Genomic DNA, 23,442 nt, shown 5'->3' on the forward strand with positions numbered 1-23,442 from the left:
CTGGATACCCTGCCCAGCCCAGCCCCTCCCACCGGCCACACTGGCCCGCCCGAGGGAGGCTTATTTCAAATGGCATCTTCCAAGGTGAAGTTCAGGTACTGTAATACAATCAGCACTATTATACCGAACGGTTTAGCAGCATTTAGTTCATTCATGGCCTGACCAACCACCACACCTGCCTAATTCTGGAGCTTTACTTCACCCCAAAGGGACCCCGCCCCTTCTGCCAGCCCCTGGCACCCAGTGGGTCACTGCCTATGGGTCTGCCAGTTCAGCACGTCTCATAAACTAGGTGGGATTGTACTAACGTGGCCCCAGTGTCTGGCCTCCCCCATGTCATGTGTTCAGGCTTGTCGGTGCGTGGCGGCAGGTGTTGCTGCTCCACTCCTTTCCATGGCCCAGTAACGGTCTGGTGCTCCGGTGGACCCCGTGCTGCCTGTCCATTTATCTGGTGCACGTTGGGGTTGTCCCCGGGTTTCGGGTGCTGTGAATGCGTGTATGAGCATGTGCTAAGTCACTTCAGTTGTGCCTAACTCTTTGCGACCCCGTGAACTGTAGCCCACCAGGCTCCTCTCTCTGTCCATGGAGCTCTCCAGGCAAGAACGCTGGAGTGGGTTGTCGTGCCCTCCTCCAGGGGATCTTCCTGACCCACGGATCAAAACCACATCTCCTGCAACATCTGCGTTGCAGGCAGATTCTTTACCACTGAGCCACCAGGAAAACCTGAATGCGTGTGTATGTGTATGTATTAAGCTCCGGGTTTGGGGTCTTTTGGTGTGACCCTGGGCTGTGTGGGGACTCAGGAGGAATTTCCAGACAGCAGCTCTTCATCTTCCTGCTTCCTGGGGGTCCGGAGTGGGGGCTGCACTTGGACGATGTCTGTGGGTCCTGCCAGGAGCCCTCTGAGTTCCTTGTGGAGCTGGTGGTCCACAGACGGCGCTGCTGGCCAGCTTAGTCTCACCAGCATGCCGGCCCCTGGGTGGGAGCCACACTCATGGTGTGTGAGCCACCGGCCTTTCTGCGGGGACCCTGCCAGGGTGAGGCTGGCGAGGGAGGCCCCCCTTGTTAGTGACGTGTGTCTGCTCGGATGCTGGCGAGAGAGGAGGCTGCTCTGTCTGTGGCAACCTTGAGAGGTGCTGGTTACCAGCTGGGGGGCTGGGCAGGAGGCCTGTGGGCTCTGGCTGCCCCACAAACACTGGGCTAGGTGTGTCTGCTTGGGTGGGTGGCTGGGGAGCCAGGAGTGGGGACCCCTCCCCAGCCTCACTTAGCCAGCAGCCCTCGTGGACTGCTGTGTCTGCACTTCCTAACACCCCAGCTTTGTCACTGCACTGGCGATGCGGCTCCAACGACGCTTAGGTTGTGTGTGGATCAGACTTCCCACGTGGGTCCAGCCCTCTTGCCTGCCTGCTGGTGCGCCTGCACACGCGTTCTCTGTAACGGGGTTGCCCTGTTCCCCACCGCAGACTTTTCCCACTCAGCCGCACAGGACGTGTTTGGAGCAGCTCACACACCCGTCAGTGGTCTCAGGATCGCAGACACTGCTGTCTGGTGGGGCTTGGCCCCCTGCACCCGGACCGAGGACATCAGGGTGCCTCGCCGCCGAAGTGGGTCCTGGAACAGAGCACTCGGTTCCGAACGCTGGGCTGCGCGGAGCGGGGCGGGCCCTGGGGTCTCCGTGCTGCCCTGAGCCCTGCCCACGGGGTCTCCAGCGGGCTCTGGGGAGGCGCACTCCCTCCCAGGCCTCAGGGCCCAGGTCGTTCTTTCGCAGGGCAGGGCTTCCTCCCCCATGAATAAATATATGCTTTTCTCCTCCGGCAAATAGGAAGCGCAAGACTGAGTGCTCCGGGACTGGAGGAGACAGAGATGAAGGCCGGCTGCGTGGGCATGGGCGGCGTGCAACTACGGGTGGGGCAGGCGCAGAGCCTCTGGGAAGGGGCAGCCCCGGGGCAGGGAGGGCTTTCCCACCAGGGGCCTCCCACAGGCGGTGCGTCTGTGGGCAGGTCCAGAGCCCCAGTACCAGCCTGGTGTCCACCCTTCAAGCTTGTCTTCAGCCGTCCATCTTCCTGCCCATTGGGGCGGCTCTTCCACACCACGTGGGATGGCCTGATGCTGGACCCTGGGGGCGGGGTCTGGAGGCCCGGCCGTCTCCTGCTCCCCACCGCCGCAGGACAGCCTTGAGGGCTTCCCTACAGGGGTCTGCCTGCTAGGGGTCACAATCAGCTAGGGCCTGCTCTTGCATCTGTGTGTCCTGGACCCTGGCATACTGGAAGGACGAGGCCCCGGGGGCTGTCGTAGGTACGGGGCAGGCAGCAGGGAGGAGGTGGTCCCGGCACGAGCAAGAGTGGCCTGGCCTGGGTGGTGGCCTCGGCCACGGTGAAGAGGGCACAGATGTTGACCCAGATGTCTGGTGTGGGCAGCTCTGGGCCACCCTGAGCCCCTTTGCCTGGGCATGTGGACATTCACGCAGGACAGTTGTGGGCTGGGCCTAAGAGGGTGAGTGAGCCCATCAGATTGCTCTGGGGGCAGCCAGCTCAGGCCTTTTCATTCTCCTGGGAACTTTGCGTCTCTGTCCACATGATCTCAACACGGCCTGTGGGGTCAGGGCTTTGACCCCACGTAGCAGTCACACCTGGGGACCCCGCCCCACAGCCCTCGAGCCCTGTGTTCCCCGTCGGTTTGTGGCTTTGGGATCTGGAGCCGAGTCTCTGCGTGAGGATGCCCAGTTCTGCTGTCTGACCCCTGGTGATGGCAGCCCTTATCCTGACCCTCCCCCACAGACTCCGCCCTACATCCTCAGATCCTTGGGTCGAGGCATGATGTCCCCTCCCTCCGCATATCCCAGGCGGCAAGGGAGGGGCCCGTTCATCAGGATGAGGGACAGGTTGGGGGGATCTGGGTGACCGTCCTCATCTGGAAAGTAGCAATCATCACCACTGCTGTACAAGTGGAGAAACAGGCTAAGAAAACGTGAGAGGTGGGTGGTGGTGTTCAGTCGCGCAGTCCTATCTGACTCTTAGCAACCCCATGGACTGCAGCACGCCAGACTTCCCTGTCCATCTCCTAGAGCTTGCTCAAATTCATGTTCATTGAATCAGTGATGCCATCGATTTATCTCATCCCTCGTCATCCCCTTCTCCTCCTGCCGTAGTCTTTCCCAGCATCAGGGTCTTTTGCAGTGAGTCGGCTCTTCGAATCAGGTGGCCAAAGTATTGGAGCTTCAGCCTCAGCATCAGTCCTTTCAATGAACATTCAGGGTTGATTTCCTTTAGGATTGACTGGTATGATCTGAGGCTAAAAAAGGGTGAGAGGTGGGTGGGGGTCATGAAGAGAACCTGGCGGTCAGGTTCTTGTCCCCAGACTCGTGGAACCAGCAGGTCTGGGTGGGCTGTGGGCAGCTGCGTGATGCTGGGGATTTGGCTCAAGGGTCCAGGACCACACCATCCTGCGCCACCCAGGCCTCAGGGACCCCCACCCTGTGCCAGGACCCTGGAGACCAGTGTTCCTGGTGATGGACATGGCGTGTCAGTACCACCATGGTGTGGCTGCTGGCGGGGGGCTGGCCGCCCCTGGTGTGTGCTGATCAAGCCTCCCTCTCCTGACCTCCCTGAACCTCAGCTTCCCACCTTGCAGCATCCTAGTGCCTTTGGGGGTCGCCCTGCTCCCCAGTTGTCTTCCAAGCAGCCCTTGATGTGCTTTTCTTAACTAGCTGGGAGTCTGGGAATGAGAAGGGACATGGAGCTAGACATTCCGAAGTGGCTCCACAGAGCCCGGCCCTGGGTGAGCCCAGCCCCTCAGCCCTGAGCTCCCCAGATGGGGACGCTTCAGCACCATGGACAGCGGCTGCTGTCCACCTTGCCCTCCTCGCCCTCTGGGCCTGTCATTGGGTTTGTGTGGGGTGCTTTGCAGCCGTGGGCTCGGAGACCATGGAGCCGGCACCAAGAGTCTTCATGACAAGACTGAGTTCCTGCTCTGCACCGGCGGGGGGAGGCCAGGCCCATGGGCATGGCTGCGGGGGTGGGAAGGTGGTCCCCACCAAGGCTGCAGAGACAGAAAGAAGGGAGGAGGCTGATGCAGGGCCAGTGGATGCGAGGAGAGCTTCGAGACAGAGTGTGCGACCCGCGGGTTGGCGCGGGGTCAGGTTATGGCACTTGAGGGTGTCCCTGGATGGACCAGATCCCTGCCCCCTCTGCTGACTGGGTCTCCAGGCCTGGCTCTGGGTCCCTCTTCGAGCCTCTCTGAAAACCCATTTCTCATTGCAAGCCCCCAGCCTGGCTGTGGGACAGGCTTCCCCAGGGAGTGTCAGTCCAGGCCCCACCCTGCCCAGGCTGGACAGCAAGGATCTGTCAGGCCAAGGCCCAGGGGGGGTCTGGGAGCATGGGTCAACAGGCTGGCTACCTTTCTTTCAGCCTCCAGGCCTGGGCAGAACCTTCCTGGCTGTGGGGTACCCGAAAGACCCGTGCCCCCAGCTCCTCTGCATGTGACCAGGCCTCTTGCCGGGCTGGCGCAGCTGTCTCTGCCCAGCCACGCGTCAGCCTGGCTTCCTTGGACCTGCAGTGGAGATTGACTCTGATTTGTAGAATTTGGTTCAAAACCTACAGGATTTTTAATTAAAACCCGGAAAATCCATCTGTGTAATTAAGCCTCCGGAAGTCAGCGGCTGTGAGATGAGAGTCCAATTGGCACTGCCTGTCGTCAGCTGCCCACTGAGGCGTGACTTGGGGATGGCTGGCCTGGGGGGGCTGATGGAGCCCCCCTCCAGCAGGTCTCCTCTCTGGACTGGGCCAGGGGGACCCTGTGTGTGGAGAGCCCTCCCCGGGCAGGGCAGCTTGCGTCTCCTGGGTGCACTTTGTACAGACACGACTTGCAGGACCCTGGGACCTCATCCCTCACATGGTGTTTAGGTGGGGGTGGGGCGGGTGTATCATAGGATGGTAACCACCAAGGGATGTGCTTGCGGGTATGGATGGGGGCCATATTGGCCAGGTAGGTCACCCCAGCCACATGGACTGTGTCCCCGCTGCTCACGTGAGCCTGTGCTCATCCCTCAGGGTCTCTGCGGCCATGGAAGCTGTCCTGAGCCCCTGGGGCAGGCCACAAGGTTGAGGAAGGCAGGCGGGGCCGGCAGGGTCAGGAGAAGCTGAGGTTGGGGGGGGTTGTCTACGGTTTGGGAAGGTATTGAGGTAGGACCGCAGCCCAGGACCTCAAGCTGGACTGTCTTTACAACTTGCTGGGGACCTGGCTTGAGGCACCGGTGGGGGACTGCGACCCCCAGTCCCAATAGCCCTTCGTGGGTCCTGGTCCAGACCAGCCTGGGGCTCCAGATGCGCACAGCACCGTCGAGCGCCAAGGTCCTCAGTTCTGCCCTACGGTAGCTCCAGGGTCTGGGGTGAGAGTGGGTGCAGGCCCTGGAGGAATCAGGCTGGTGACATCAGTCTGAGAAGAGGGATGTGATGATGGTGGAAGATGGGAGGGGCTGAGGGCTCAGGGGTGGGCTGGGCCGGGCACCTTGCTACTCCTGTAGCAGGACGTTCACCACGTGGGAGGCAGGACCAGCCAGGCAGAAGCCCTTGGGGTAGAGGAAGAGCTAGGGGAATTGGAGCAGGGAACGGGTGTCGCAGGAGCCCGGTGTGCAGTCCCCACACCCCTGCTGCCGGGGACGGGCAAACCAAGGGCGCAGGCTGCTCTGCACTGCCTCCCTGCAGGGGTGGGGACGGCAAGCCTGCAAGATCAAGGGTCCAGCCAGCTCTGGGGAACATCTGACCATCACCCGCCAGACCCAGGGCTGCCTGCTCATGGTGGCCTGCTGTCACGGACCTGGGGGCTGGGCCCTCTGAGCTATCTTAGCGGGATGCTGATTTCTGTTTCTTTGCAGCCAGATCACAGCAGAGGCACTTGTTACTGCTGAACCCATTAAGTGTAATTATGGCGCTCTCAGCGGGAACGGGTAATTACATCGGTGGCCCAGTGCCACATTGCAAGGGGCACCGGGGACCAGGGGCTTCAGAGAGGCCACTGTTGGCCCTGTCCCTGCGGGGTGCCAGGGGAGAAGGGTCTGCCCCTTCTCCCAGTGGGGTGGGCTGCCAGCTCCACAAAGGAAGGAGACAGACACAGCCCGGCCTTCTCCTGCCCATCCACCTGAATGAACACACAGGCCCTGAACTTGCCCACGCCTTGTCCCTCCCTGACCCCGGTCACAGCATAGCCTCTGCCAGTGTGTCAGGTGACCTAAGGGTCAGAGACCCTCATAGGTGGGGCCACATGGACCCCGAGCCTAGCACCCACGTGCAGTGGGGGCGCAGAGTGGGCATTCAGGGCCCTGGGGACCGACCCACTTTGCGGAGCCAGGCCCTACTGCTTTGGTCACCTCGTTGAACTGTGCAATGCGCACTCCCCCAACTGGCGGACACTGAGGGGGCACAGAGGGGCACCGAGGCTCCAGGGCACACAGCCTGCATGTGCTGCAGGCGGTCTGGCCCCTGTCGTCCTGCACAGCTCCCTGGGTGCCTGGGGTGGGGCTAGGGGGCCCTGGTACCAAATTTCCCAGGCTGTCTTCCAACAAGCAGTGTTTTCCAAGTGCTGACCGTCTCTGTCTTTAGTAGGAGGCCCTTTCCACCCCACAGAGCTCGAGAAGGCTTCTCTGGTCCCCTGCTATCCACCCCAGGGCGGGACAGGCGGGCAGCCCCACAGGAAGCCTGCCCCGGGGGAGGGGTGGTGGTGGCTATGTGTCCTGGTGGGGGGGGGGGTACAAGGAGTGCCCCAGGGCCCTCCCATCTGAGGGACACCTGCCTGCACCCACGGGCTTGGATGAAGCCCCACTGCCCCCGCCGGAGAACCCCCTTCCTCAGGCCTGGCACTGCTGGCCCACCACGTGGCTCCCTTCCGGAGGAGCGGAGGGGGACCTTGGGGGTGCACCGTGGCTTCTGTGGAGCCGAGGCGCCACCTGGTGGCCACTCTCAGAATATGCATCCTCATTGATGTGGCGGGTGGCCTTCCGTCCTGAGGGCCAGCAACCCTGCAGGTGATCAGGTTCACACAGCACGGGTTGATACAGCACTGGCTGCTGGCCAGGCACCCTAATGTCCTGACTGGACACCCTCCTGCCAAAGGGAGGGTCTCCTGGACCCTTCACGAGCCGACTAACTTGGGGGGTGGTCCTCACTCACCTGACCGTCTGTGTCCCAGCCCCCTTCATCCAATAGGTCCCCTGGGCCCAGGCACTGAGCTGGGCTAAAGTTCGCATCCCTCTTGCCTGTCGCCGTGGTCAGGGCATCCTCTGGGGTCACAGGAGGGACTCTTGCAGGGCCACGGAGAGGGTCTTTGAGGCTGCCTTTATGGCACCCATAACAATTAGTGGGCATTTGTGGTACTTGGGGTCCCAGCTGGGCAGCAATGGTGAGCCTGGCCACGGTTTAGGGAGCCTGGTGGAGGGGCAGTGGCTGGCCCCGCGCCTCGGTCCAGGGTCCTGCTGTACACAAGAGGTTGGCAGCGGTGTCCAGAGGCCGGTATTGGGGTCTGTCCCTCACTGCGCAGCTGATGGGCCGGGCACGAAATGGGGAGATTTTGAGGATGTGGCCCTGTGGCGGCTGAGGGATGCTGGGGGCGCGTCCTGGGGCTCCTTAGCTGCCACGTGGACCCTTAACTCAGCACCTGTCCCACGTGGTTCGAGCACGTTAGCATGCTGGTCATCATGCTCAACTGCGTGACCCTGGGCATGTTCCGGCCCTGCGAGGACGTCGAGTGCCGCTCGGAGCGCTGCGGCATCCTGGAGGTGGGCGGGGCCGGAGGGGCGGGGCCTGGAGGTGGGCGGGGTGTGACGGCGGAGCTTGGCGTGGGCGGAGCCTAGAGGGCGGGCGGGGGCGGGGGCGGGGCCGGTAACTGGCGGCCCGGGCCGTGCGAGGGGCGCAGGCCCCACTCTCAGGCCCCACTCCTGCAGGCCTTTGACGACTTCATCTTCGCCTTCTTCGCGGTGGAGATGGTCATCAAGATGATCGCCCTGGGGCTCTTTGGGCAGAAGTGCTACCTGGGCGACACGTGGAACAGGCTGGACTTCTTCATCGTCATGGCGGGGTACGGCCCCTCCCCCGAGGGCCAGGCCGGAGCGACCCCAGTGCCTGGTCAGGCCCGCCTGGGAGCGGCCCCGGGGGGCCCCAGGATGAGAGATGGGGAGGTGCACTCAGGCGGGGCGGGGCCCAGGGAGTGCTTGGGGTGGGGTGCCAGGGGCAGGACCTATCCTGGGATCCCTGTGTCAGCACCAGGGACGGTGGGACAGACACAAGGTGTCCTGGGCGGCTTGTGAGCGGCGAGGGTCCTCCAGTGCTGAGCCGAGGCTGTGCTTTCCCTACCTCCGGGCAGCCAGGCTGGGCGCACGGCATGGGGATCATGTCTCAGCAAGTGCTCACCTCCTGGCCTCAGCCTCCAGGGTACCCTGGAGAGAGCCGGGTGCCCGCTGGCCTAGCTCTGACCCCCTCTCCCAGCACCTGCCCCCGCTGAGCATGCCCCTGCTCTGCCCCCAGTATGATGGAGTACTCCTTGGACGGACACAACGTGAGCCTCTCGGCCATCCGAACCGTGCGCGTGCTGCGGCCCCTTCGTGCCATCAACCGTGTGCCCAGTAAGTGACCCCCACCCAGGGCTGGGGTAAGCGTGGCCAGACAGCCCTGCTGAGAGCTCCTGAGGCCCCACTGGGCACAAGACCCAGAGACTGTACCGCCTGTCTGGCTGCTGGGTGCTGGGGTCCCAGCCCAGACCACAGTGCAGGCCTCCTGCCACTTACACGGCAGCGGAGGGCTTGCCGCTGCTTTTCAGAGTGGCGGGGGATGGGTGGGGACAGAGCAACCCTGTACCGAGCCGGGGTGTGATGCGCAGTCAGGATGAATGGCGGCCCCATGTCCCCCAGGGCTGCTGAGTGTCAGGGGCCGTTCGGAACCTCAGACTCATCGTCCACACAGCGTTTGGGGCCATGTCCTGGAGCCATGCAGGACATGGTAGTTTCCTTGTTTACCCGCCCCAGCAGTCCTGTGTGAGCCCTGCCAAGGGGCCTGGCGCTCAGGGAAGCACGGAGAAGCTTCTAGGCAGTCGTGTGGGTTTGGACGGTACGGGTTTGGAAGCTTATTTGGGAGGTGGTCTGTGCTGACCTTGGTCATGCCCATGTGGGTCTGTGTGGGGGTCTCCGTGTCTTCAAAGTTTCCAGTGTTCTGACTGAATTCAGCTGTTAGTTTTCCTGAGGGTATAGTGAGGGGCATTCCCCACATGACTCAAGTGTGTGTACTCACGCATACAGGTGGGTCTCGTGTAACACCTTGGTGTGCACAGCCTTTCTGGCTGCCTATCTTGGGTCCTGGTGGCTTCAGCACCGTGGCCCAAGGGATCAGGGCTTGTCCTGCAGCTCCTCCAAGAAGTATCCCCCCCAGGATGGGTCACTGTCTCCCCCTGAAGCTGTCAGCTCCACCAAAGAGCAGGAAGGTGAAGGGTTATGCTGTGGGACTCCTAGGCCTTCCGTCTAGCTGCCACTTGGCTCTACCCTCCGGGATCAGACAGGGTTCAGATGCTGTGTGACCTTGGGCAAGTAGCTGTGCCCCCCTGAGCCTTGGTTTACCCACCTGTGAACATGGTACCCCTCAAGGACGGCTCTGTGCCCAGCACCACCACACACTGGCTTTGTTCACCTGGGTCCCCTTTCAGTGCCTGAAGGGACAGCACAGCCCCTTTCACAGCACAGATCACTTTAGGCCAGAGGCTGCCTTCAGCCTGGTCTCCCTGTGGGGTCAGGCCCTGGTCCCAAACAGGTGCCTCCCCCACACTGGACCATGTTCCCCTCACTGTGAGCCCCCAGTGGGCATGGTCCAGGCTGCGTCTCACTCTGGCTGCCTGGAGTCTACTCTGAACCCGGGATCATCTTTGGCCTTGGAGCCAGTTGCGGTCTGGCGACGGTGGTGCTCTCAGACTTTGTCCCTGGTGAATCTTCCTCTCAGCCGTTTCTGAAACTGCAGTGCCCCTCCCAGCTGTGATTACTCCTGTAGCTCCAGGGGCCTCTCTGTCACCCAGCAGCCCCTGGGTGCTCTCCAAGAGGCCTTGGCATCTGCCCCTGGCTCTGCCTGCACCCTTAGCCTGGCCCTTGCTTGTTTCTGGAAGTGAGACATGTCCTTGCTGAGGTCTGGGAGCAGGGCAGAGCCAGGACCAAGCGAGGGCTGATGGGGCTGGCTGACCCACTCCCTGGAGTGTTCACACACTCCATCACACCCAGGAATGAGAGCTTCAAAACGCTCTCTCAAAAGCCGCCTCCTGGGACTTCCCTGGTGGTCCAGTGGTTGGGACTTCACCTTCCAATGCAGGGCGTGTGAGTTCGAGCCCAGGTCTGTGGGTTAAGATGCCACATGCTCATGACCAAAAGTCCAAAACATAACACAGATGCAGTATTGTAACAAATCCAATAAAGACTTTAAAAATGGTCCACATCAAAAAGAAAAAAAATCTATAAAAAAAAAAAAAAACTGCCTCCTTCCCTGGGGTGCACACAGCCCCTACCTCCCCTCCAGGGCTCTGCTTCACATGATTCACATAGAGAGTGGGAAGAAACACTGGTCCCCAAACACAGTACCTGCTTCAAGACCCGTGGCTCCTGCATGCAGGAGGCAGCCCAGAGTCTGAGCTGCTGGGGCTTCCCCAGGCTGCCGCTCCCATGACGAGCTTGGGGCTGTGGGACTCCTGAGCTGTCACGCTGGGGCCCCGTCTGGAAACTGTGTGGTCCGGGCCAGCTTTCCTGAGGAGCAAGGACCACCTACCCTGAGCCCTTCCAGTCGGTGGCCTTATTTCCTGCCCTCCGTGGGGTCTGACAGAATGTGCAGGGGCCTGGGTCGTGTCCCCCGCAGATGCCCACCTGTGAATGGCAGAGAGCTCAGGAGGGGCTGGGGCCTCAGGGATGCCCGGGAGGGCTCTGCTGCGCTGACCGGCTGCGTGATGCCTGCAGGCATGCGGATCCTGGTCACGCTGCTGCTGGACACACTGCCCATGCTCGGCAACGTCCTCCTGCTCTGCTTCTTTGTCTTCTTCATCTTCGGCATCGTGGGCGTCCAGCTTTGGGCCGGCCTGCTGCGCAACCGCTGCTTCCTGGACAGCACCTTCGCCAGGTGCGCAGGCCCTGCCCCTAATCCGCTCTTCCTGGGCCTACCTCTGGAGGCTCCACCCCAACAGGTTCCTCCCTCCAGGCCCCGCCCCGGAGGCTCCACCCCCAACAGGCCCCGCCCCGGAGGCTCCACCCCAACAGGTTCCTCCCTCCAGGCCCCGCCCCGGAGGCTCCACCCCAACAGGTTCCTCCCTCCAGGCTCCGCCCCGGAGGCTCCACCCCAACAGGTTCCGCCCCCCAGGTTCCTGCCCTCCAAGCCCGGTTCCCCCAGACACGACCTTCCGAGAGAGGCACCAGCGCTAGCGGACTTAGGTCTGCCTCTTACCTTTTGTTTTGTGTGTATACCTTTGTGTGTGTCTGTCTCGCCGTCTCTCCTCCAGGAACAGCAACCTCAGCTTCCTGCGGCCGTACTACCAGCCGGAGGAGGGCGAGGAAAACCCGTTCATCTGCTCCTCCCGCCGGGACAACGGCATGCAGAAGTGCTCGCACATCCCTAGCCGCCGCGAGCTGCGCGTGGAGTGCACTCTGGGCTGGGAGGCTTACGGGCAGCCGCAGGCCGAGGGCGCAGGTGGCACGGGTCACCACACCTGTATCAACTGGAACCAGTACTACAATGTGTGCCGCTCGGGCGACTCCAACCCGCACAACGGGGCCATCAGCTTCGACAACATCGGCTACGCCTGGATTGCCATCTTCCAGGTGGGCTCCGGGTCTCCCTGGTACCGCGCGCCCAGCATGTAGGGCTGGGGGCTGGTGCCAGGCAGGGCTTTCCTGCCCCGCCAGCTATGCCACCCTCCCCAGGACAGGCGAGGAGGGCCCACTGCCCTTCCAGGGCTGTCCATGTGTCCAGCCGCCTGCCCCCCCTCCCCCAGGTGATCACGCTGGAGGGCTGGGTGGACATCATGTACTACGTCATGGACGCCCACTCCTTCTACAACTTCATCTACTTCATCTTGCTCATCATCGTGAGTGTGGGGTTGTGGGGGACATCTGCTGCGAGGGGTGGGGGGTGTCCCCACATTGTGGCAGACCTGTCTCAGATCCTGAGCTCCTCTGTTACTGGCCGTGGCCCTGCCCCTGGGATCCGTGGAGGTCCTGTGCCATCCCGGCCCTCCACAGGGAGTGTGACCCCCCAAAGGTGGCGCTCAGTTGGTTCTCTTAGTGGCCCTGGGGTCTGAGGCAGGGGCTGCATAGACCAGAGGTGAGTTGAGCCAGGAACCTATCCCTTGTTATCTCAGACCATAAACCCAAGCACAGGAGAGTGTCACCTGCTGACCCTGCCACGGAGGACAGTGCAGCCTTGGGGGCTGGGGGAGGCCTGACCCAGGCAGGAGGATCTAGTTGAAAAACATATCTTCAGGAGGAGGGTATGAGCCACACAAATGACAGGAAGGAGTCTCCCCACATGTCCTCCAATTGTCCACAGATAATCAAGGAGCAGCCACTGCCCACCACCCATTCCTAGATCGGGAAGCCCGCAGTAGGGCTCAGTGTATTTCTCATCAGGGGCTTGACTGTGGTGTAGAAACCACAGCTGCTGCCCTGGCCTCCTGCCCCACCCTAGATGGTGGATCCCAGTGCACCCCACTTCCCCACCTCCCAGGAGCACATGGCCAGTGAGCTCATGGCTGCCTACCCACCACAGGTGGGTTCCTTCTTCATGATCAACCTGTGCCTGGTGGTCATCGCCACACAGTTCTCAGAGACAAAGCAGCGGGAGAACCAGCTGATGCGGGAGCAGCGGGCCCGGTATCTGTCCAACGACAGCACGCTAGCCAGCTTCTCTGAGCCAGGCAGCTGCTACGAGGAGTTCCTCCGGTACGTGGGCCACGTGTGCCGCAAGCTAAAGCGCCGTGGCCTCCGCCTCTATGCCCGCTGGCAGAGCCGCTGGCGCAAGAAGGTGGACCCCAGTGGCGCCGTGCATGGCCAGGGCTCAGGGCGGCGGCCACGGCGGGCAGGCGGGCGCACCGCCTCCATCCACCACCTCGTGTACCACCACCACCACCACCACCACCACCACTACCACTTCAGCCACGGCAGCCCCCGCCGGCCCGGCCCCGAGCCAGGAGCCGGCGACACCAGGCTGGTGCGGGCCAGAGCGCCAGCCTCGCCCGGGCGTGGGCCCCCTGACGCTGAGTCGGTGCACAGTGTGTACCACGCTGACTGCCACGTGGAGGGGCCGCAGGAGAGGGCGCACGTGGCGCACGCCGCAGCCACTGCCGCTGCCGGGCTCAAGCTGGCCACCGGGCTGGGAGCCATGAACTACCCCACCATCCTGCCCTCAGCCACGGGCAGTGGCAAAAGTGGCCTCAGGCCCAAGGGGAAGCGGCCTGGTGGCCCCCCGGGAGCTGGGGGGCACAGCCCCCTGAGGCTGAGCAGCCCAGATCCCTGCGAGAAGATCCAGCACCTGGTTGGGGAGCATGGTAAGGACCTGCCCCTGTGGGGAGCAGTGGGGGGTGGGGTACAGAGCTCCTGGGACGTCCCAACTTATGTGCCCACCCTCGTGAGCCCAGCCTTCTCCTTTGGAGTCCTGAACGAGAGAGAGAAAGGGGGCCTAGGGGCCTCAGATGGGAGGAGGTGCCCCCCCCCGACCATCCATCCTGTGTTCTTGAGTAGCTGATGGCTCAGTGGGGTGTGAGTGTTTGCCACAGGGAAATGAGAATTCTGAAGCTGGCAAGCAAAAAAGAAGCCCCCGGGGCCGTGTCCCATGGCCCACGTCCAGCCCCGAGCGGGATGGCTGGTCGTTTCTTAGGAGAAGCACTTGGCCTGCACTCTTGGTGGGGAGACTGTGGCTGGGGCGGGTGGGGGGGGGGCGGTGAGGGGAAGCCAAGGTCGCAGAGCTCCCAGAGGCCGAGCAGAGAGGAGCCAGGGTGCCCCTCGGTACACCCGGTCCTCCCACCTGGGCCCCCGGCCTAACCAGCCTGGCTCATGCAGGACACTGGGGTCACACCAGGCTGAGGCCTCCCAGGTGGCCTGCACTGGCAGGGACACCCAGGGCAGGGAGAGGTGTGTGTGCCAGGGCTGCCCTGTGTGCTCACATGGTGCCCCAGGCATCACCGCACATATGCCTGCAGCTCTGCACTGCGCCCTGGGGGAGCATGGCCCTGCGGGGCATCTGGCTGCGGCGAGTCTAAGCCTCTGTGGGTGCAGAGTCACCTGGGTCCCAGAGACTCAGCCAGGGAGCCAGCACGGAGGGACGATGGCTCAGGGCATCATGAGCCAGAACGTTCATGGTCACGGCATCCATTTACTGGAAAGTGGCTCATGTCATATTTTTGTGGGTGGTGTGGCTCCTGCAGGGATGAGCCTCTGCCTCTTTTTATCCCTGAGTGAACAGAGCAGCTCTGCAGGGCGTATGAGTGTGCAAGTGTGTGTGTCTGTTCCTGTGCATGTGCTCAGCTGTGTGCCCAGGTGTGTACGAGAGTGCCCAGATGTGCACCCGTGCTCAGGTGTATGCAGGCGTGCGTGGTGTGCTCAGGTGTGTACAATGTGCTCAGCTGTGTGCCCAAGTGTATATGAGTGTGCCCAGGTGTGTACGAGAGTGCCCAGATGTGCACTCGTGCTCAGGTATATGCAGGCGTGCATGGTGTGCTCAGGTGGGTACAGTGTGCTCAGCTGTGTGCCCAAGTGTATATGAGTGTGCCCAGGTGTGTACGAGAGTGCCCAGATGTGCACCCGTGCTCAGGTGTATGCAGGCGTGCATGGAGTGCTCAGGTGTGTACAATGTGCTCAGCTGTGTGCCCAAGTGTATATGAGTGTGTCCAGGTGTGTACGAGAGTGCCCAGATGTGCACCCGTGCTCAGGTGTATGCAGGCGTGCATGGAGTGCTCAGGTGTGTACAATGTGCTCAGCTGTGTGCTCAAGTGTATATGAGTGTGCCCAGGCGTGCGCAGGTGTGCACACAGACACCATTCACCCCACAGCAGCCTCCATGAGCGCCTGCTTCCTGGGCACCAGCTGAGCTACCCGAGGCTGCCCGCATCCTTCTCCCCGCAGGACTGGGCCAGGCCCCCAGCCGCCTGTCAGGCCTGAGTGTGCCCTGCCCCCTGCCCAGCCCCCAGGCGGGCACGCTGACCTGTGAGCTGAGCAGCTGCCCGTACTGCACCAGTGCCTTGGAGGACCCCGAGCTGGAGTTCAGCAACTCAGACAGTGGAGACTCAGACAGCAACGGGGTCTATGAGTTCACCCAGGACGTGCGGCATGGGGACCGCCGCGACCCCATGCAGTCGCCCCCCGTGACAGAGGCGCCAGGCGCGGGCGGCACACGGCGGGCAGCGGCGGGCGAGCAGGGCGGGCTGGGCCGCGTCTGGGCCTCCTTCAGCGGCAAGCTGCGTCGCATCGTGGACAGCAAGTACTTCAGCCGGGGCATCATGGTGGCCATCCTCACCAACACGCTGAGCATGGGTGTCGAGTACCACGAGCAGGTGGGCGCCCACACAAACAGCCTTCAGAGTGGCCCTGGGGCACGTCCCACCTGCCTGTGTCTCCTGCAGGCTTTAGCCTCTCATGGGCTCCACGGAGGGCTCTCGGGTTGGGGAACAGGCGTGGCAGTGGGGCTGCAGGTCGGCTGTGAGGGAGTTTTTATCGCTCACTCAGTGGAGGCTCCTGCTGCTCGGTGGGGGGCCTCTGCTGAGTGGAGACAGACTGTGGCTCCCATCCGGAGGTCCTCTGTCTGGGCTGGGGCATTGAGAGTGCAGACCTAGAGGCTGCAGGGAGCCAAGGGCACTTGCCAGGCCATCTGGTGCTTTTCAGGGTGGGACCCCCAGAGCCCAGCTTTCATGGAGAGAGCCCCCCGTATGAGCTGGGCCTTCAGGCTGGGATGCCCTGGGTGGCCCCAGATGGGAATGTGGCGGTGGCACGTGGTGCTGGTGCGCGGCCCCTGCCCTGGGCTGGGGCTTCCCCGAGGAGCAGCGGCTGGGCTGGCAGGGAGAGGTCGTCCTCCCTGGGGACCGAGGCCAATTCACTGTTAATGACCAAACTGCCTTCTTCCTTTTCTGCCCTCTGGGCTTTTTAAGTCCCTTAAGCTCTGGTCTTTCATCCTTTAGCAATTTCAGGGAAAATGCAAGTGATGTTAGCCTCCAGCTGGCGGCCAGGAGGTGCCATCTGTGAGAGTGAGATCCAGGGCAGGAGCAACAGCAGGCTCGGGGATCCCTGGCCAGGAGGAGCCTCTGCACGCACACACATGCACACATGCACGTACACAAAGGTTATCTGTGCAGATGTGGGCTTGTGCACAGACACACGTGGGTGGCCACGCATGCACACAACACATGTGGGTACATGCAGACTCACATGTGCACACAAGCAGACCACACACGCACACACACACCAGCATTTACACTGGCACAGGTGTGCACTTGCACACATAGGCAGACTAGCATATTCCTGCTAAGAAAAGGGCCTCTGGGGCCTTCTGCTGACAAGGAAGGGTGTGCGGGGCCACCAGGGCCAGGGCAGCTGCTGGGGGAGCCACTGTACTGCCTGCACCCCGGGTACCCACACGCCCACCCTGGAACATGCTCTAGGCTCTGTTCCCAAGGCCTGTGCTGTTGGGGTCTAGGAAGTGTCCAGAGCCCTGTTTCTCAGACATGCTGCTGAGAAGGTCAGGTGGAGCCTGGGGGAGCCAGGGACAGTCAGTGGGAGGGCTAGGCAGGCTGGGGTGCAGCTGGAGGGGACACCCCTGTGGTCCCTGTTTCCTCCTCTGGACAGCAGCCGATGGGTCTCCTGAGATGTTGCCTCAGTCCCTTGATGCACCCTTACCTGCTCCCAGCTCAGTGGAGTGGTGCCCCACCCTGCCATGACAGGCAGTGGGGGCTGGGGGCAGGCCCTGACAACCACTCTGCCGCCCGCAGCCGGATGAGCTGACCAACGCCCTGGAGATCAGCAACATTGTGTTCACAAGCATGTTTGCTCTGGAGATGCTGTTGAAGCTGCTGGCCTGTGGCCCACTGGGCTACATCCGGAACCCCTACAACATCTTTGACGGCATCATCGTGGTCATCAGGTGGGTCCCCTCCTCCCCTGGGGCCTGGGGAGGCTCCCATGTCCACCACAGCCCCCACGGATGGCAGAGCCCCTGCCACTGGGAAGGCCCTGTGGTCAGGGTGCAGAGGTGGGGTCTCCTGGGGCTGGACCCTCGCCCCTCCTCAAAGGCAGAGTGCACATGGCGAGGTCAGCTGCAGCTCAGGCGGGAGTTTCTAGAAGCTAGTGGAGCTGTTCCCTTTGGGAACAGAACAGGCGCTCTCAGTGGCCGTTCAGCCTTGCAGCCGGTCTCCACTGAGGGCTGAGCCCCTGCAAGAAAGGCCAGCTTGCTACAGCAAAATCAGCGCAGAAAGGACCAGGGGGATCTGAGGAAATTTCCTCCCCCTGGGACAAAGCAGGGCCCTTGGGAGTCAAAGGGCCCCCCAGCCTAAGGAGAGCAGACAAGCCAGGCACTCTGGGAAGGTGCTCAGTCGAGTCTGCCACCGCCACCCCTCAGCCGCTCCCACGCTTTGATGCAGCCGAACCTGCTCCCAGTTGGGGTTGAGCAGAGGCCGCGGTGGCTCTGGGCTGTCGTTCCTGTCGTTCCTGCCTCTGGGAAGAGGGTGTCCCAGAGTTAGGGCGGGAGTAGGCCGTCCTAACCCTGCCCGTCCCACCCCCAACCCCGCCCCCCAGCGTGTGGGAGATCATCGGGCAGGCGGACGGCGGGCTGTCGGTGCTGCGCACCTTCCGGCTGCTGCGGGTGCTCAAGCTGGTGCGCTTCATGCCCGCGCTGCGGCGCCAGCTGGTGGTGCTCATGAAGACCATGGACAACGTGGCCACCTTCTGCATGCTGCTCATGCTCTTCATCTTCATCTTCAGGTGCGTGCGCCGCGCAGGGGCCGCCCTGCCCCGGGTGGCTGCACGGGGAAGGCCTGTGGCAAGGAGCCCGCGCCGGCGCTGGACGGGAGACCCCACTCCCAGCCGGGACCGCCCACCGCGCCGGCACCCGCCCCGCACAGGACGGCCCCGCCCACCGCGCGGGTCGCGCCCACCGGGCCGGCCCTGGCTTCGGGGCCTGGGGTGCCCTGAGCCTCAAAGAGGGAGACAAATTCAGTTACTGTGGGTTTTGCTGCCAGGCGCCAGCACGCAGTGGGGGACTTGGAACTGTGCTCAAGAGCAAAGGGCAAAGGGGCGGAGGAGGGCGGGGCAGGCAAGCAGGCAAGCTGGGGCTCCTGGACCCCTGCTGCTGTCGCTGAGCCCAGGCCGTGGGCCGGCTTGGCCCCAGGCCTCCGGGAGGGGGCTGGGGCGGAGAGCGGCCCACATAGGCCGGATGAGACAGACACCCAGTCCTGGCCGCTGCCTGAAGCCAGAGTGGCCTCCAGTGTTCCCTCTGTGCTTGGCTTTGGTCTTACCACCTATAGAATGGAAACAGCTTGTCCGTGGACCCTGGGCAGCCCTGCCCACGAGGAAGCCGGAGTTCTGGGAGGTGTAGAGGAGTGGATGGTGGGCATGGGGTGACCAGGCTCGGTCCCCAGCCCTACACCTGGCCCTCTGCACCAGTCACTCACTGTACCCTTGCCTGTCCACCCCCCCAGCATCCTTGGCATGCATCTCTTTGGCTGCAAATTCAGTCTGAAAACAGATACCGGAGACACAATCCCTGACCGGAAGAACTTTGATTCCCTACTGTGGGCCATCGTCACTGTGTTCCAGGTACAGCTGGGCAGGCCGTCCCCTGCTATGCACGGGTGGTCCCTGGAGGGCCATAGCCCTGCTCGGAGCTGGCTAAGGCCCCTCCGAGACCACTGGGGGTGAAGAACGGTGGCCGGAACGTTGGGGTGGTGGGCCTGGTCTCCCTCGTCCTTCTGGTCCTGAGACCTGGTGGTATTCCCCCAGCCAGGACCCCGTCCTGGTGCCCCCTCGGCCCCCACGTTGGGCCCACTCTGCCCACCGCCCCTCCCCCAGATCCTCACTCAAGAGGACTGGAACGTCGTCCTGTACAACGGCATGGCCTCCACGTCCTCCTGGGCCGCCCTGTACTTCGTGGCCCTCATGACCTTTGGCAACTACGTGCTCTTCAACCTGCTGGTGGCCATCCTGGTGGAGGGTTTCCAGGCCGAGGTGAGGGGGAGCTTCCAGGGGAGGTGAGGGGGCTTCCAGGGGAGGTGAGGGGCTTCCGGGGGAGGTGAGGGGGCTTCCGGGGGAGGTGAAGTTACTTCTAAAAGAGTGAGGGGTTCCAGGGGAGGTGAGGGGCCTCCAGGGGAGACGGTGGGAACCAGGAGCGTGGGGCAGACTCCCCCCAGTCATCCTTGCCCTGCTGGGCTCTTCTGTCCACGCCCACCCCTTGTGGGCCTGACCTTTCCATCCGGGGTCACCCCCCATGGGGAGCCTCATGTGTGCTGTGTGCTCGGCGGGCACAGGGCGATGCCACCAGGTCCGACACAGATGAAGACAAGACGTCCACCCACTTGGAGGAGGACTTGGACAAGTTCCGAGACCTCAGGGCCACAGGTGCGCGTGTGGATGGGGGGCAGGGATGGGGCGTAGGGGATGCTGCCTCGAGGGTCTGGGCACAGCTGGGACTCCGGAGGGGGATTCTAGGCGGACAGGCGCTCCTTCCTGGGAGCCCTGCAGGCGCGAGTGGCCTCCCCTCTCCCCCGTCCCCTAGAGATGAAGATGTACTCGCTGGCAGTGACACCCAACGGGCACCTGGAGGGCGGGGGCAGCCTGCCCCCTCCCCTTATCATGCGCACGGCGGCCACGCCCATGCCCACCCCCAAGAGCTCCCCACACCTGGACTCGGCCCCTGGCCCCCTGGACTCGCGCCGTGGCAGCAGCAGCTCCATGGACCCTCAGCTAGGAGACCAGAAATCTCTGGTAGGGGACTCTGCCCTGGCCTCAGGGCACCTTCAGGCTCATCCCGCCAACACACAGCTCCTTAGGCCTTTCCCAGAGATGAGTGAGGGTCCCGAATGTGCCCTCCCCACTCACACCCCAGAAATCCCTCAGGCCCAAGCGCTTTGTTTTCTATAAATGGAACTAGAAACCACTGTTCTGATGGGAGACATATGAATAAGCAAGTAGAATAGCAGGCCAGAAGTTTATCTTCTAATTTGCGCAATGTAAGATAAAAGCTGGCAGAACACAGAATGTACAAGAAGGGAAAACAAAGAAGGATGGTAAAAAGGTGTTAAGAGCTGAGTACACGAAACAGATGACGGAAGCCGAGCAGAGGCTTCTGTGCGTCACCAGCAGCACCCTGTGGAGCTGGGGCCCACAGTCTTTCCAGACAAACCCAGGAAGCACCACCCCAGACAAATGCAGCTAGAGCCGGCTCTGTGCATCTCAGAAGGGCCAGAAGGGGTGGGTGGAGCAGGACAAGCTAACTTGGGGTGGGGTGGGGTGGGGTGGGAAGTGAACCTGGAGGAAAGTCCAGGCGAACCATCGAGAGGGGGAGGGGACACCGAGTGTCGGTCACAGAACAGCTGCAGCCAAGCACATCACAGCTAAGCTGCTAGCTCCCCCAGGAGGAGGATGGGGCTGTTGGGCCAGATTCCAGCTCAGCTCCTGCTGACCCAGGAGGTGAAAACGGCGAAGGGCAGAGAGCATAGGCGCAGCAAAGGTGAAGTCCCGGAGCACAGCCCGGTTTCTTTCCTGAGGCGGTGCGTGGCTTCTCCTTGGAAGTCCAGAGCCTGCCAGCCAGAAGCTGATGAGCGGTCCCTCCCCAGAGATCCAGGTCAGCTGCTGGGCCATATCTGAGGATCCCTGGCCCGTTGATGAATTTCGCTCATCCTCTGGTCCTCAAGCTGCCATGCGAGGCCCGCTCAGGGCTCTGACACTTGCTGGCGATGTCTCCAGCTCACCGTTGACCCACTGTGTGCCACAGGCATCTCTCGGAAGGCTCACTGCCACTAGCAGCTCCCCAGCAGGGCTGTCTGCTCCTTAGAGGAGAGGCCCTGTTTAGTTTACACACGCATGTTAGTTGCTCAGTCGTGTCCGACTCTTTGTGGCCTCATGGACTGTAGCCCGCCAGGCTCCTCTGTCCGTGGGATTCTTCAGGCAAGAATTCTGGAGTGGGTAGCCATTTCCTTCTCCAGGGGATCTTCCCAACCCAGGGATCGAACCCAGGTCTCCTGCACTGCAGGCAGATTTTTTACCATCCGAGCCACCAGGGAAGCCCATTAAAAGAGATGATCCGTGTACGAATGTCACCCATGGGTATCAGTGGCGATCCCTTTCACCAGGGAAAGGCCCGTGAGCCAGGTGCCCTGAGGCCAGCATGTTGGGGGTGACTTGGGAAGGGTGTGACCTGCTCATTCCTGCCCCTGCCCCACAGTCCAGCCTCCGCAGCTCGCCCTGCGCCCCCTGGGGCCCCAACAGCGCCTGGAGCAGCCGGCGCTCCAGCTGGAACAGCCTGGGCCGTGCACCCAGCCTCAAGCGCAGGAGCCAGTGTGGGGAGCGCGAGTCGCTGCTGTCCGGCGAGGGCAGGGGCAGTGGCAGCACTGACGAGGAGGCCGAGGATGGCCGGCCTGGGGCGGGCGCCTCGCCGGGCACGCGTGCCACGCCGCTGCGGCATGCCGAGTCCCTGGACCACCGCAGCACGCTGGACCTGCGGCCCCCACGGCCGGCCACCCTGCTGCCCACCAAGGTCCACGACTGCAATGGGCAGGTGCTGGCCCTGCCCAGCGAGTTCTTCCTGCGCATCGACAGCCACAAGGAGGATCCGGCCGAGTTTGAGGACGACGTGGAGGACGTGAGTGGGGGTGGGCCTCACTTTGGCCCCTTGCTGGCCCCCCCACCCCGTTGTGGGGGCAGCGTTCATGGGAGGCCCTGGGGGCGGAAGGGGACGGGAAGCAGGACAGGCTGGGCCAGAGCACATCCACGGGGAGCTCTGGAGTGGGATTCGCCCCAGGGTCGGCCCCACCTCCGGCTGAGGGCTGGTTCTGGGCTGGAGTTGGTCAGGCAGTGAGATGTCTGCAGGGGGAGGGGAAGTGCCTTCTCAGCTGGGCACCCCACTGCCCAGGACTGCTGGGGGCCACCTGCGTGGGGATCTGACAATGCCCACTCACCAGTCCCCTAGACCCCAGTGTAGCTCCCTGGCCCGGTGCCTGGGTGGGTGGACAGGGCTGAGCCTGAAGGTGGCAGGGGCTGGGGTTGGTCAGGCTGGGAGGGGCCCTGAACACCCCCCCCCTCCCCAGAGCTGCTGCTCGCGACTGCAGAAGGTGCTGGAGCCGCACAAGCCGGAGTGCTGCCGGAGCCGCGAGCCCTGGGCTCTGTACCTCTTCTCCCCGAAGAACAGGTAAGTGGCCCACCTGGGAAAGCTGACCCCGCCCGGGGGCCCCCTTGTCCCTACCAGACGGTGGGCTCTGTGGACAGAAGCCAGGGCTTGGCCAGGACTGTCCCCAAAACCCCCACCCCTGGCTCCCAGGTTCCGCATCTCCTGCCAAAAGATCATTGCTCACAAGATGTTTGATCACGTCGTCCTCGTCTTCATCTTCCTCAACTGCATCACCATCGCCCTGGAGAGGCCCGACATCGACCCTGGCAGCACCGTGAGGCTCTCTCCTCGCCGGGGAGGGGTGGGTCCCATGGCCACGGCCACCCCCTCCCATCTTCCTGTCTCTTGCAGGAGCGAGTCTTCCTCAGTGTCTCCAACTACATCTTCACAGCGATCTTCGTGGCGGAAATGATGGTGAAGGTACACCGTGTCCTGGGGGACCCGGGGGTCTGTCCGTCTGGCCTTGCAGCTGCGGCCACATACACGGCGTAGGTCCACGAGCCCATCGTCTGTGCTCACCAGGTGGTGGCCCTGGGCCTCGTCTCGGGCGAGCACGCCTACCTGCAGAGCAGCTGGAACATACTGGATGGGGTGCTGGTCCTGGTGTCCCTGGTGGACATCGTCGTGGCCATGGCCTCAGCTGGCGGTGCCAAGATCCTGGGTATCCTGCGCGTGCTGCGCCTGCTGCGGACCCTGCGGCCGCTGAGGTGGACTGGGCCGTGGGGCGGGCCAAAGGAGGGGATGGAGGCAGGAGGGCGGGCCCACGCGTGGGGCGGGAGAGGGGCCCGTGCTGCAGAGCAGCGAGATGTTTGCCGTGCTGGGCGCTCCTCCTGGTGGCAGCTCCCTTGTGCGCACCCAGCAGCGCGTTCCTTCTGGCCCTCTTCCAGGGTCATCAGCCGTGCACCGGGACTCAAGCTGGTGGTGGAGACTCTGATATCGTCCCTCAGGCCCATCGGGAACATCGTCCTCATCTGCTGCGCCTTCTTCATCATCTTCGGCATCCTCGGGGTGCAGGTGCGTGGCCTGCCTGCCTGCCTGAGGGATGGTGGGCGGTGGGCAGCAGCGGCGAAGTCGCCCGGGA

The 23,442-nt window shown here is 63.0% G+C and overlaps 1 protein-coding gene and 1 long non-coding RNA gene across 3 annotated transcripts in view; one reads left to right on the top strand and one right to left on the bottom strand.

Moving 5' to 3' along the window:
• Positions 1-3,254: 3,254 nt before the first annotated feature.
• CACNA1H (calcium voltage-gated channel subunit alpha1 H) overlaps positions 3,255-23,442 on the top strand; it is a 30,295-nt gene continuing 10,107 nt past the window's right edge. For both annotated transcript variants that reach the window (XM_040253426.1, XM_040253434.1), the window contains exons 1-20: positions 3,255-7,768; positions 7,934-8,067; positions 8,514-8,611; positions 10,967-11,126; positions 11,503-11,821; positions 11,995-12,087; positions 12,768-13,545; positions 15,119-15,546; positions 16,975-17,126; positions 17,777-17,962; positions 18,679-18,796; positions 19,049-19,204; positions 19,504-19,594; positions 19,752-19,960; positions 21,420-21,836; positions 22,282-22,382; positions 22,512-22,635; positions 22,713-22,781; positions 22,884-23,068; positions 23,249-23,375. In XM_040253426.1, the coding sequence (XP_040109360.1) occupies positions 7,676-7,768; positions 7,934-8,067; positions 8,514-8,611; positions 10,967-11,126; positions 11,503-11,821; positions 11,995-12,087; positions 12,768-13,545; positions 15,119-15,546; positions 16,975-17,126; positions 17,777-17,962; positions 18,679-18,796; positions 19,049-19,204; positions 19,504-19,594; positions 19,752-19,960; positions 21,420-21,836; positions 22,282-22,382; positions 22,512-22,635; positions 22,713-22,781; positions 22,884-23,068; positions 23,249-23,375 (4,038 nt within the window). In that variant the 5' untranslated portion in view covers positions 3,255-7,675. The remainder of the gene's footprint in view (positions 7,769-7,933; positions 8,068-8,513; positions 8,612-10,966; positions 11,127-11,502; positions 11,822-11,994; positions 12,088-12,767; positions 13,546-15,118; positions 15,547-16,974; positions 17,127-17,776; positions 17,963-18,678; positions 18,797-19,048; positions 19,205-19,503; positions 19,595-19,751; positions 19,961-21,419; positions 21,837-22,281; positions 22,383-22,511; positions 22,636-22,712; positions 22,782-22,883; positions 23,069-23,248; positions 23,376-23,442) is intronic.
• On the bottom strand, positions 17,186-17,913 carry LOC120872797. Its single transcript, XR_005723339.1, has 3 exons — positions 17,828-17,913; positions 17,629-17,695; positions 17,186-17,342 (listed from the first exon to the last, which is right to left on the bottom strand). It is a non-coding gene; the product is annotated as an uncharacterized LOC120872797 (long non-coding RNA).

The sequence above is a fragment of the Oryx dammah genome, unplaced genomic scaffold (genome assembly GCF_014754425.2).
Source record: "Oryx dammah isolate SB20612 unplaced genomic scaffold, SCBI_Odam_1.1 HiC_scaffold_2, whole genome shotgun sequence".
NCBI lineage: Eukaryota > Metazoa > Chordata > Mammalia > Artiodactyla > Bovidae > Oryx > Oryx dammah.